Source organism: Ictidomys tridecemlineatus, chromosome 7 (assembly GCF_052094955.1).
Source record: "Ictidomys tridecemlineatus isolate mIctTri1 chromosome 7, mIctTri1.hap1, whole genome shotgun sequence".
NCBI lineage: Eukaryota > Metazoa > Chordata > Mammalia > Rodentia > Sciuridae > Ictidomys > Ictidomys tridecemlineatus.
The window spans coordinates 9,779,659-9,794,072 of NC_135483.1; the positions used below are offsets into that span (position 1 = coordinate 9,779,659).

The 14,414-nt window shown below is 34.1% G+C and overlaps 1 protein-coding gene across 8 annotated transcripts in view; it reads right to left on the reverse strand.

Annotated features, from left to right (window-relative positions):
- Positions 1-14,414, reverse strand: part of Efr3a (EFR3 homolog A) — a 90,949-nt gene that overhangs the window by 58,310 nt on the left and 18,225 nt on the right. For 7 of the 8 annotated variants that reach the window (XM_078016701.1, XM_005316147.5, XM_021724096.3 and 4 more), the window contains exons 2-3: positions 2,842-2,918; positions 35-162 (exon numbers count right to left, since the gene is read on the reverse strand). In XM_078016701.1, the coding sequence (XP_077872827.1) occupies positions 35-162; positions 2,842-2,918 (205 nt within the window). Of the gene's footprint in view, positions 1-34; positions 163-2,772; positions 2,919-14,414 lie in introns of all 8 variants that reach the window. The other variant, XM_021724109.3, reaches the window with a different exon arrangement.

The window sequence follows — 14,414 nt, forward strand, 5'->3', positions numbered from 1 at the left end:
GAATTTTCCAAAGATACTATATTAGTTTCCTTACCCAGAACGATGTCTGACAACATCCCTGCTCAGCCTTTCTGCCAGGTAAGAACCTATTCGATCCAGCTTCTCAGGAGCAGATACTGCATAAAAGGTCAATTTTTCCATATCTGCTTTAACAAGGCCATCCTAAAAATAATGACAAGTATCCAGATTATTTATCTTTTCATGCTTATTTTTTGTTTGTTTCTTGTATTTTTAAGTGTTGCCTGTTTCACATTTTTCCTTTCTGGACTGGGAATTAATTCAATTTAAGCTGAACCTTTCCAGGTGTAATATTCTCAGTTCTAATAATATTTACTATTCTAGATACATGCAACTTTCAAAAAAATAAAGAAAAAAAGCTAAAGAAACACCCCACTTAGGCAAAGAATTTAAATAGCCCTTCCAAAACAATGAATTAGACTCTTAACACTTTCCTTTAAAGAGCAATCAACTCAGTATATAGGGAATGAAATGTATTTTATTAAAAAGATTTCAAATAAAACTTGCTTAATTTAATGTTAAATTATTAAGCCTATACTCTTTTACACATACAACAGTGACCATATGCTTTCATTTAATGAGTCAGAACCTACTTATATCATTATAAAGTTTTGTTGTAATTAATAAGAAAAAATATTTGGAACTATATTAATCTATGCTTAGTTGATGTATTAAAAAAAAACTAACATCAACAGCCACAGGATCCTTACACAAGATTATAAAATATCGTTCCTTTCCATCCTCTAAAGATGACATGCAGTAGATCTAATGATTCTCCCCCACTCTCATACAACCTCGAGTAAATCACCATACCCAAATTTCTTGGCCAGAAATCATCATTCAACTAACTGACTGCTACTTAGGAAAATTGGAGGAGAAAAAGGATACAAGAAGATTATGCTAGATGATGAATCTACAATACGAATTTTATAAAAGTGTTTTTTCAACTTCAATTGGCACCTCTCTGGGAATTTTGCTCCTTCCCTAATGGCACCACTCTCTCCTAGTGTGCACTTGCTCTACTCTGCAATAGAATCAGAGAGTTTGCAGCTCTTGTGTATGTTTTCTTTCCCTTGGCCACTTCAACCTAGGGACCCTTCTCTAGTTCACTGAGAGTTCAACCTTCAGGTCTCAACTTCCTCTAAAGACCCTTCAAGGGGTCAGATATTCCTACTATACGTTCTTGTTCTTTTAGTTCAAAGCACTAAGAGAACACACAGCAGTACAATCATACTTCTTTTCACTCATTAAACAAATACTAATTTACTGCCAACTATGTGCCAGGCACTGAGATAGACACTAGAGAAACCACAGTCAGCAAAGAAAGGTATTAATTCACTTAGTCTTTAAGAGATCTTTATGATAGGTACTATTTATTATTTTCATTACACATGAGAAACTTGCCCAATATCAAATGGCTAGTAATTATGGGAAATCGCTTCTTGTCCCTGCTAAGTGCCGTGTGTGTGAAATTCATAAAAATCTTTCCTCTTCTTTAACCTACTTTACAGATTGTTATTTGAATACTTGGCAAAATAAAGATTCTTTCTGTAACCACCTTCTAGTTTACTGGTCATCACTCCAAATGTTCAAAACGTCTACATGTCTACAAGTTAAAGTGGGTAAAGCAGACAAGCCTTGTCTGCCCTTCATATTCCGCCATACTCTGTTCTCTACCCTGCCTTCAGTAACTGCATGTCCTGGACTTCTCAAGGAAATAATGATTTGAATATTCAATCTATTAACTAATACATGTTAAATTTCAAATCGGAAACCACGGTCAACACTATTTCTATAATTAAGATACGGGAACATTCATTTTAAGTCTAAAGGATCAACTTGCTCTTGACCTCAAATATATCTCCTGCTTTCTAATGCTGTTTCTCTTTGCCCTCAAATGCAATGAAGTGGCTATTTTTCTCTACCTCTCCAGATGTACTACATCCTTAAACCTCAGAAAATCTCATTTCCTCTGAGAACACTTCCCAGAGATACCAACCCACAGTGGTATCCCCTTGATTTACAGGCCAAAATGTTACCCCCTGATTTACTTAACATTTTACTTACTGATTTATACACTATGATTTACTATCTAATATGCTTTTGTTTTATGTCAATGTATGAAAAGCTACATAATGGCCTGTCTTAGGGATTTGAATATGCCACAGATTATCCAATAGTATTTATGAATAACCTCCTCCATACAGTTGAATACTCAGTTTTGATTAAAAATAACATATATCAACATTAAAGTTAAAATGTCCAAAAGGTTTCCATATACTTGGCTACTCTTTAAAATAAAGCAAATTCTGGAAATCAAACTCAAATATTGTAACATTTTGTGTCTATATTTTTTTAAAATGAGACCAAAGGAGTCTTAGAAAGTGTGTAAGGTAGTGTCAAACAAAATTACCCACACCCAGTTGCTTTGAAACTAATAACTGTCTCATGCATGAGCCCAGTGTGAGCAGAAAATCATGTCTGTGTGCATAGTTGTATCCTGAGCACAAACTAAAAATCATCTGACACTGCTTCATAAATTTTTGATTGTTGCTTAAACAGTATATAGATTACCAAACAACCACCTCTCATCCCAGATTTTTTGCCTAATCTATGAAAATAACTGAGAACTAGACAATCAATCATGGGTAAACTTAAAATTTTAAAAAGAGAGAAAGAAAGAAAAAGTATAAAAGAAAGTAGTGTACTTGACAAGATGTAGGAATAAAAGTAGAGAAATCAAAGTAGGGAAACCTTAAGGAGATCAGCAGGGGGCAGAAGGGGTCAGCAAAGAGAAGGATCAGTAGATGTAGATCAAATTACTTTTGGATCTTCAGGAAAGATGTTATCCACTAGGCGTTTGTAGCGAGGACGCAAAGCAGAACAGCAGCAACACACTCCTGTTAAAAAAAAAAAAAAGTTATAGAAATTAATATTGTAAATGACTCAGAAATTCATTTCTGAATATTAGTGATCTAGGATTTAAAATACAAAGAAAAAGTTCAAACTGTCACAAATAGAAAAGTCATGCAAATTCAATTAAGTTGCTATGTAAGAAAATTAAATTTCTTTTCCCTTTCCCAAAGACATGTGGCTGTTAAGAATTTGCACTAAGACTCTACCCCAAATCAAAATCATCCTATTAGGCAAATGTATGATCTGTATCTGCCCTCCCCCCATATCTCCTTTCTAAGCTCCTCTCCCATTACTCTCTGAACACATCCCCACCTGTGTGTACCAATCCTCTCTACTCCATTCACAATGGTAGCTCTCCTGATCCTAGGTACCCTCCTTGGATCTCTGATGTTACTGTTTCCTCTGCCTAGAACATGTCAAAAGATCTTATCAGACTGTCACTTTCTTTGATTATTCATTTAAATCTCTGACCACCCTTACCTTGCTTTGGTTTTCCATTGCACTTAACACCCTACATATTAAATAATTTTCCTACTGTGTTTATTGGTTAGGAACTGCTTTCCCTCACCAGGAAATAAGCTCAGGTGAAGGCAAGGATAATTGTTTTGCTCACACATGAATCCCCAAAATTCAGAATAACACAGGGCACACAGTAGGCACCCAAATATTTGTGGAGTGAGTGCATGCACACATGAATGAATTTGTACTGTCCCTACTTCAACAATGCCTTCCTTACTGCTCTTTTCTACTTTTACAATGTAGCTCTGATTTAGCTTACCTGCAGTTTCTTATGTAACTTCCTAACATGTCCTCCAGCCTCCTCCTAGAGTAGCTACCACATAGAGAGGGTATTTACAGCCCAACTCTAGCAATATGATTATAGTGAACCTCCAACAACTCACTGATACAGACGATGTAGAAATGTCCTAACATAACATCCTTCAAAACTTATAATCTCTTGTTACTAATCACTCTTTATACTTCATAAAATTAATATATTCCAAAATAGCTTAATTTTTAAATGAACATATTTTATTCTGTAAAAACATATAAGAATATGTATTCTTATGACTAAAATTTTAAAAAGACTAAAGGATTTGAAACAGATATGACAAAAGACATATGTTTAATTTATAAACTTTTATAGAAATATGACCAACAAATAAATAGAAAAAGACATGACCCAGAAAACCTGGGTCCAGTCCAATTCTTTCTCTTAAATTGCTACATGGCTTGGGGAAGGCATAACAAGATCGATAAGTGGGCCTATAATCTCAACAACTTAGGAGGCTAAAGTAGGATGATTTCAAGTGCAAGACCAGCCTCAGCAACTAAGCAATGTCCTAAGCAACTTGGCAAGATGTCTCAAAATAAAAAGTAAAAAGACCTGGAGATGTGGCCTAGTGGTTAAGCATCCCTGGGTTCTCACGATTTATGAAATAGTATGTGTAAGTAAGCATACTTAGGCTCTATATGCTGATATTTATAAAATGCTTTTTATTGTTCAGGATATTTTTCACTAGAAGACAAAATATTCGAAAGAATTCAAATATTTCAAAGAGTTATTTTTTCAGATTATTAACATCAGAATACGTGAATCCTTTTTAGTTTCAAAAGCAAAACAAACGTTTGGTTATGGCGGGGAGGGGGGATAACAGCCAAAGTAGCAAAATCACCTTTCTGCATCTACTACACCTAATAAAAACTACATCAGGTAATTATTAATACTGGCATTAAAATTAATTAAAATCCATTGTGTACTGAACAGCTCTCATAGTTCTAAGGTATCACAATAATATGGTAAGATTCAAGTAAATACTTTGCTAACAGTAATGCAAGGTCAAATGTAGTAAATTCAAATTGTTCTCATGACAAAGAATTTGGGCTATGGGGCTTAAAAACAAGTCCTAAAACTGCAAATTTTCATAAGAATGGCAAATTGTTATTTTCAGTGAGAAGATTCTTAAAAAGCTATTAAGATTCACTTACACTGACACATTCTGCTATCATACACTACATTTAGCTTAAAGGAGCTTAAAAAATAAAAGTGAACTTGATATACAAACAATATCCTCAGTTACCACTTCCAAGAAGCTTAGGTCTACTAAGGAAGACAGATGAGCAAAAGGCACAATGTCAACAGGCAGTCTCAAGCTAAAGAACAACCACCTTAGATTCATATCTGAAGTGAGTCTAAGGCCTCTCACTGTCCAGCTCAGCAGGCAGCTTCCATTCTCTTACTACTCCTAAGTTTCCTCACCAATGTAATAATGCCTTCTCCAGAATAATTGCAAAAAAAAAATTATAAAATTGTACTTAAGGCTCTCATTAAGCATTCAACAAAATGGCAGGCATTACCAGTAGTAAAGTAAAAGTAGTATTACAACCAGGGTAAACAAAAGGAGATGGAGGGGGGCCTTTAGATTGTATTCCCAACAAGGTGAAAACCTTTGCTGAAAATTAATGATTTAAAACTTACAACAAATTTCATATATAGTTCATGAAACACCTTTAAGCATCATTACCAGTAGGAGTAACTGCTATATTCTGATCACCACTTGTTCAGCACTATACCAAGGACTTTACAACATCACTCATTTACTCCTAGAATACCTCTCTAAGGTGGTTTGTTTCAATGCCATTTAATGATTGAGGAAACAGGCCGATTTGCTCAATAAAACACAAATGTTAAGGATACAAGGAACTGCAATTCCATCCCAGATTTGATGACTGCAGGGGACAATTGCCACACTAAATTGAAGTACCACAAAAAGGTTTTTTGTTTTTTTTTTTTTAAACATATCATGACCAATAAATCTGATTGCAAGAATGTGTGGACCTAACACAGATGAGAACTGCACTTTCCATATAAGAAAATGAGCTTCTCAAGAAAGCCCAAAACCAAACAAAAACACCTCTTGTCCACTAACTATAAATACAAAGCTACCCACCATAAAGAGGACATGGGAAATTAGGTTAAAGTACTTAAAGGCTGGGGTTGTGGCTAAGTGGTAGAGTACTTGTCTAGAATGTATGAGGCCCTGGGTTCGATCCTTAGCACCACATAAAAATAAATAAATAAAGATATTATATTCAACTACAACTAAAAAATAAATATAACAAAAGTACTCAATTTACTCAGGTCTTTATAAATTATATCAAAGATAATAAGGTTAAAATGACTATAGCTGAAATAATCATAAAAAGAATTACTTTATAAACAAGAGAATATTGTACTTATAAACATTATAAGAATATGTGAAATAAAATTATTGGACCTACTCAGGTATAAAAATGGTGCTGACTCTCCTGGTGAAGTGAATTCATATGGTTTTTCAAGTTCAGCAGCAGGTACCTGAACATAGTCCTTCATGCTGTGTGAGACTATTTTCTAGTTGATCTCCTGCTTCTATATCCTTTTACCTACTGTTCAGGAAGTGTCTAGTTCACTTTACTTCTAATTAATTAGCAGAGGACACTAAAGTACTGTAGCTTCTTATCTAACTTGTTGACATCAAATATGAAGCTATCATGAACTTAATGATATCTGTATCAAATTCTGCTAGCAAGGCCAATTAGCTTAAGTAAGACACTATTAAAGTACTAATATTGCTAGTTTAATAAAAGTAAGTTTTCGTATCATTTAAAGGTCAGCCTACTAATGCTTTTTTTCTTTAGAGCAGTCCTTATTCCTTCTCATCCTAAGACCTTTTCCAACAAATTCACTTTGCATCCTAATACTGTCCTATTTTTCAATATCTTCCCAATTTTTCTCTTCCAGAGGAAAAAAGAAAATAAGAAAGCCTCAAGCAGTTAACAAGTCTAAGCAATGTAAATTTTCCTTTAAATTTAATTTTAGCATATAAAAAGAGAAAGCAATTATTCTTTTCCCACAGCATGTGGAATATGAACCCCTGGCTAAGATATATCAGGAGAAGAGGCAGGAAGGCTTACACAGGATGACTACAGTGAGTAAACAGAACTTGGGCACAGATGGAAAGGGAAATTATGACCCAAAAAAGTGGCAGACTGCATATTCTAGTAGTATAATAGGTTCAGGAGCAATCTGACTTAATAAGAGGAAAATCCCATTGCTTAAATGCTACCATGCTACTGGGTACCTAGGATAAAGCTATGCTCCAAAACAAAAATGCTGTTAGCAGCACTATCACTGGAGTTGAAGCATGCTCAGATTCTATTTTGGAAACTGACTATATAACTTTAGTTAGGTTTGTTTCATCTCTAAAAGAAGAAAACAAACAGCATCCACACCTTCTATGTAGCAATTATGTTATCTTGTTTAATTTTTACATGTAATACAGTGGAAATTCAGTGACATAGAAGTCATCAAATTTCATACTTTTAAATGGGAATGGATTACTGGATTTTGGTTCTTTATGTCTTCACCATATATTTCCATTATTGAACCTATAGCCATTTATATTCATATGCTTGTTTGTATCACCATAGTAAGTCCCTCAGATGCAAAGCCCACATACTTTAAATGCTGTTGTGCATGTCTGGTATCTACCAGAGATTTACAAAACTGTTCCTTTCCTTAAACAAACACACAAAGTTCACGGATACATAAAATGAATTTAATGTTTATAGCTATGTGCTACAAAAATCAAATAACTATAAAGCTCATCACTGATCATGAAGCACTCAATAAATGCCAGAACAATATAATTTCTTGAGCAAATAGATGACAATGTCAACTGAATCATGTTTAACAATTCATGTTTTATTTTTAGACCTAGTAGAGGCCTCCTGCAATCAAAGTGAAAAGAGACAGACCTTTGTACAGGAAGACTTTTAAAATTCAGAACTTCAAGAATTGTAGTTCTATGGTGTCCAAAAACTTTCAAAGTGTATGCCTCTCATATTCCCTTCAAGGTTAAAATTGAAAGTCAAGTCACTCGTTCACTTAGTGTCAGAACAAGACATTCACTTCAGACAATCAAAAACACTTAGCAATAAAACAGCTCTATTCACATATTCCCTTTCCAAACACTAGGACATTTTATACACACACACGCACACACACATGCGCACACACACATGCACACACACACACAAAGAGCCTATGAAATGGGTGTTCTTTCTATACCAACAATTGTTAAGAACACTGCCAAAAACTATGGGAATCAAAATGGCAACTAATATTTGACACAGGTTTAAAAATTAAGTTATTAAACAAAATTTGGAAATTTGGGGAAAAGACATTTCCAAAGTCAAATGACATACCACCAAAGAAGAACATACAGAACTCAAGTGAAGAGCGACTTTGCTAGGAACAAGGACATAGAGTAGAATGCTCAGGGCTCCTCTGTAAAACAAGCAGAACAGGATTACAAGGACAAAGCTGGTATAGCAAAGCAGGAACATTGTGAACTGGAACAATGTGAGCATCACCAAGAAGGATGGCCCACAGAAAAATAAAAACACATACCTAGGGACCCAGAGCATTGAAAGAAACAAGGGAGGTAGGTGTTCCAAAGGAAGTATGAAAAAAGTATGGTGACTTAAAAGACATGGAGTCAAAGGAAAGGGAAGAAAATAGACTCTTATCTTCAGGAACGTGCTCCTTTTAAAAGGATTTTAATCCATTAGAGGAGTATTTTATTACATGATTCTTTCCACATGTAATATACACCCTCTCTCCTTTCATTCTCAATTTCACCACTACTTTTTTTTTTAATTCCCAGACACATAAACCTATGGAAAAGAGGACAACAAAGCAATAAATGGAATTAAAACTCCAATTCTGTTTAGAGGATGGCCTTCCTCTTGCTCTGCAATACTTTGCTCTACACTAGATATAACAAACAATACTCTGTACATTTCCCCAAACTATTCTGAGATACTATCTGTATTTAAAAAAAAAGCTTTATTAAGAGTCAACTTATGATTCATCTATATTCAGATATTTTTCCTAGCACTGAATTTTTAAAAAGAAAGTATTAGATACTAGATACCTCCTACTTAAAAGGAGTCAACTTACCGATTTATACCTAGTTTTAACATTACTGTGTACCATCATGCCTACCTGAAAAAATTTTAAATATTGCTCAATAGAGTTACTCAAAGACAAGAGCAATAAAATTCAGGATAATTCTGGCTTTTAGAGGTAATATTCTGAAAAATTTTATTTGAAAAACCTTCTGCAATCATCATTTGGAAAAAACTTGATACAGACATTAAAACTGTAAAATATAATTCCTATTCACTTCAGCTGATGCTGGCTTAGTCCACACACAAATGAGAAGCAATCCAGTGAATGACACAGAAACCAGATCTGTAACCAGGAAAGAAAAGCACTCCAACCCAGCACCACAGTACGCTGCACTGTGATAAGGTAAGGTCTATTTCTAAGACCTTATCCTTTGACAATGCACATCACAGACCATCTTTAAATGCTCAGGCAGCAGAGTCTTGGCAAGGAGAGTACACCACTCCTGTGTCCCAATCTCTGAAGGTAAGTAACCAGATGATGCAGAATTAAATGCCAAATGTTTTCTTTGATATAAGGAGGCTGATACATAGGGAAGGGGGAGCATGGGAGGAATAGATGAACTCTAGGTAGGGCAGAGGGGTTGGAGGAGAAGGGAAGGGGATGGGGTCAGAAATGATGGTGGAACATGATGATCATTATTATCCAAAGTACATATATGAAGACACAAATTGGTGTGAATATACTTTGTATGCAATCAGAGATATGAAAAATTGTGTTCTATATGTGTAATAAGAATTGTAATGCATTCCGCTGTCATATATAAATTTAAAAAAAAGAAAACTGAAATAGCATGTGATTCACTTTTTCTAATATATAAAACATTGACTAATGTCCTTTACAGTAATGCCAGTAGAATAATGCCAAAATTACAAGAAAAGTTAATGTTTTTTGTGTACGTGATTGTTTTTTAAGACAATATGTAAGCAGTGACTTTCCTATTTAATCCAAACCACTCTAGTGATGTTACTTTTCAGAGGGAGAGGATTGACTATGTAATGATCCACGACAGAGCTTAGAAAGAGCTTTAGGAATCATAATTTAAAGGGAGAAAAACAGGAAGGCAAGAGACAAGCAAATCAGACACCACAGAATTTATAATGAAACTTACAAAGTAAAATACTAAACACCAACCAGCATGTTTTTAAGAACCCTACTAAAATTAACAAAAATACTGACAAAAATTTTAAAAATATTGTTTTAAATCCCTTAATCTTTAAAAGGATATATAACATCCACTTAGGGAAAGTCCGCAAACCCCAGCCATCTCTGGAGTATATTTCAATAAATTGATACCTTCAGCACTTTCTACAGGAATTTAACTTCAACTTCTCAGATTTAACCTTGGCAAATATACAAAATAGTAAAGCTATCCAAAAATATAGCAATCCTTTACTTTAAAAATAAAGTAGATATTCAACATGTAGTGACAGTTTAATTTGATAGAAAACAAACAACAAACCAACTTACAACTTTTTTCTTAGTTTGTTTATAAATTGCATATTTCCTGCAAAAGACTCTTATTAAATAACTTAAACAAATTATCCTCTATCACTACAAAATGATGTTATATGCCTTTTGAAAACTATTTTTGTTATATGGATGAGTAGACATAAGTTAATGGTCCAATAATTTTCAACCATTTCAAATCCATTTTAAAAGAACAACATTTCTTGAGACAGTCCAACGCTTCTAGTTCAAATATACAACTAAATTAAAAATCAGACATTCAAATCATAAAAATTCTTATTAAAAATCAAGATTTTACTCTACTTATTGGATAGCCAAAATTGAAGGTCTACAAAATATGAGCCATTAATAACACAACAAAAGATGGGTGTGGAACTCCTGATATGCCCCTATGAACAAGCAAGAAAGGCAAGCAATGAATTTGCAAATGACTGATTTAGATGGTCTCAAGGTCTAAAGGTGTTAACATAATCTAGCATCTTGAGAGGAACTGAGGGTGGTATTATTAATTATGGCAGCAGCAGTGGCATAAACTTTGACTCTCCCAGGCAAACCAAGACCTAGATTATTCTACTTACTCTTTGAATATTCAGACATTTTAAAAAGCATCTAATACACTCAAATTTTCACAGTTACAATTAAAAAATGAGGAAAAGCAGCTACAATCCAACCAAAGCAGATAAAATAAGGTAAACATATAAACCTGGGAAAGAAAGAAACCTGGTTTTTAAAAACATTTTAAAACAAAATAAAAACCTTATGCATTTACCTAACTTTAATATTTCTGGTATATAAGTAAAATCATAATATGTCAAATAATGCAATAATTTTTATAAGTTAATTACCTGAATGTTGGTGATTAAAATGTTCTACAAAATGTTTACTACATTCAAGGTACTAGCTAAGCAAATAGGTAATGTGCAATTAACTCATAAAAGTGATTCCTAAGATTGTAAGAAAAATGAGTGTTAGAGAAAATGTAAGTATTCCTCTGATAAAAACAAAAGATACAAACAAAATCATCATAAAGGCAAATGACTGCACTAATCCTCAGTCTCTTAGTAGAATTACATAGACCTAACTATGTGGATTTTTCTGTCATATTGTTAACATTAACACATCTACAAGAAATAATTACCATCACTTCCAACTCCCTAATAAAATCAACATCCTCAAAGAGACTACTATTTGCACAGTTTTTATTTGTTTTCTTATGTTAAATGTCACCTCTGCAGTCTGTCTCTATACTACCAGGACTCTCAGGGTAGTCTGAAGAATCTCCAGAAACACTTTTAAAAGTACATGTTTTCCTGACCCAACTGGACCTTCTGAATCAATCCCTGGGGTAGGACACTGGGATACCTATTTCTAAATATCAGCATCACCCTCCTCCCCATGCCGCCACCCTTGTGCTCATCTGAGTTTCAGAAACACTGCTCTAGAGAACTAGGCTTTTGTATAACAATTTAAAGAAGTAAGTCTATGGCTTGCCTTATTATGTACTTCAGGTGTTTGAGACACTCTCCTTACCTAAGTTATGAAGTAAACTGCTCCTATAAGATCATCTTACATTATCACAATAGCTGAATTACATAAAGCACTATACAGGATGCCAGATAAGTAACAGAAGTGATAAATGCAAGGGCCTTTAGAAAATTCTTCACAGGAGATGCTGACATGGTAAAGACCTAACACTGGCAACAATATATTGGTATTTGTGGCAGACATTTCTAGAATTTCCCCATTACTTTCAAATGCTGCCAGCATTTCTTCCTGGGAAGTAGATTTTTCCAAGCAATTTATATACAGAAATACTTTGCAGCCTCATGCTGGAAATAAATCAGGATGGGGTCATAAATGGCCTTTAAAACACTAGACAAGGATTACGGGTGAAGGAAATCCAATTAACATGACCAGACTTTTCACTTTTTTTAAAATTGCAAGCAGATTTTTCAAACTTTTCTTTTTCCTAAAATTGCTCTAGTATGCTTTCTGTATTTCATACTACTATGTCCTTAAAATTACCACAGTTCTTGGGCTTTATTTCCCATGCCATCATTAGAGAAAGAGTTACACTGTTTGGAAGAACTAGTGTTCTTATCTGCCCTACAGAAGACCTTTGCTATAGTATATGACAGGAAGAGTAAATTATTTTCTAGTGAGTCTAACAGGAACTGAGCATGCCCTAAGACAAACTCCAAATCTGCAGCACCTACACAGAGCACAGTACAAAGTAAAAGCTCAATATCTATGTACTGAAGGAATGAACAATATACTGAAGGAATGAACAAATAAAACAATGCTCAAAGGTTTCTCTGACAGAGTTTTATTCTGTGATTCACTCTTCCTGTTTCTATGTGATAAGCACACATGCGGCTGGAAGTCTGCCTCTTTGCGTGACCAATACAGAATTACAGAAGTCTGAGTCAGTATGAGCACTTTGCAAAATTCTGTCAAAATTCTGACATAATTTAAATTATGTCACTGTAAAATCATGTTTTTGTTTTGCTGACCTGGAATGTCCCCTTAGATATACTGGTGGAAGATCTAGATTTATGAGGAAAATACTAGAAAGCTTAGTGATGGGAAAAGGTCAAGATGCATTCTCCAACCCAGCTTTACTAGCAGTAAAGCTATGTTTCAGTTAGCTCCAAACTCAGAGGGGGACTGCTACCATCTAAAAATCAACAAATATAGGTGCCTCAGAAATATACCTGATTGGGAAAAATATGTAGACTCAATCTCATTTATTCTTTTAATATGCATTATGCTCAATGTGTACTCGCACACACCTATACATTCATGTGTAGGAGGGTAAATATAAGCCGTAATCCTCTGGCCATTAGTAACTCACAATTGGTGAGAGAAGATAATCACATGCAGAGAGAATTGTAACAACTATGACAGAACAGGTTGCTATGAAACAAGCATAAGAGAGAAAGAATCATTAAAGGAATAATCCACCTCAAAGGAGGAAATGAAGCAGAAGACATCTGAAGAAACAGGAAGACAACTATAGAGTGGGGGAAAAAGGGGAGGTTTTTCAAATCTGGTCCTTTTTTCTGCACAACAATCAATCACATGGATAGGTGATATAGGGGCTTCTAAAAATGCTCCAGGATAAGAAAACAACAGAAAAAAGAAATTAAGAATATTTTCAATGCAAGTAAACATGAAAACATGATTTTACAGTGACATAATTTAAAATAACTAGATGAACCAAATATTTGGCCTAAAATAAAAGTGTCAATTTCAGAATGACTAGATTGAAAATTATCTACGATAATGTGGGAAGACTGATTACAGAGTTTACAAAATTACAGCTTCTTATTAAAAAGAATGAGCAAGAAGTATCCCTTATAAGAATCCACTAACATTTTATCACTATCTTAGTTTTTAGAAAGGCAAGTTTTCAATCTAAAATATAGAAGTTAAATTATATTCTGCAGTTTTTGAAGTTGAAAATGACTGATTAGAATGAGACCAAAGTAAAAGGAAAATTCTACTAAAATAAATAACTGAAGGGAAAAAGAATTAAGTGTCTATAGAAACCCCACCATTTGGCATTTGCTGCTGAAGATATGATAAGAGCAGGGTTTCTTCCAAAAGGATGAAGACTGGGTCTTATTCTAATAATAGATACAGTAACAGAAATTCCACTTTTGAAGAGTTCTTCCAAGACAATCGAACATTTTGACCACTTCACCAGTCAACTAATCAAAGTAGGTTTATGATGTACCCACTACATGCAAGGTACCATAGTACCTTGCATAAACTACATAAATTTATGTATGTGCCATGCATAAAATACATAGATAAAATTTTAAGTATTCTAGATATTATATCTTTGCTAAAAGACAATTTTAAGATCATAATTGCAGAATTATTGTCAGTAATATTTGAGAAACTATGATGAACAAGTTCTAAAAGATTGAGAATTCACAGGCTCAAGTGGTTTTGTTTGTATCTGTCCTTGTTCCCAAGTCGATTCATGCAG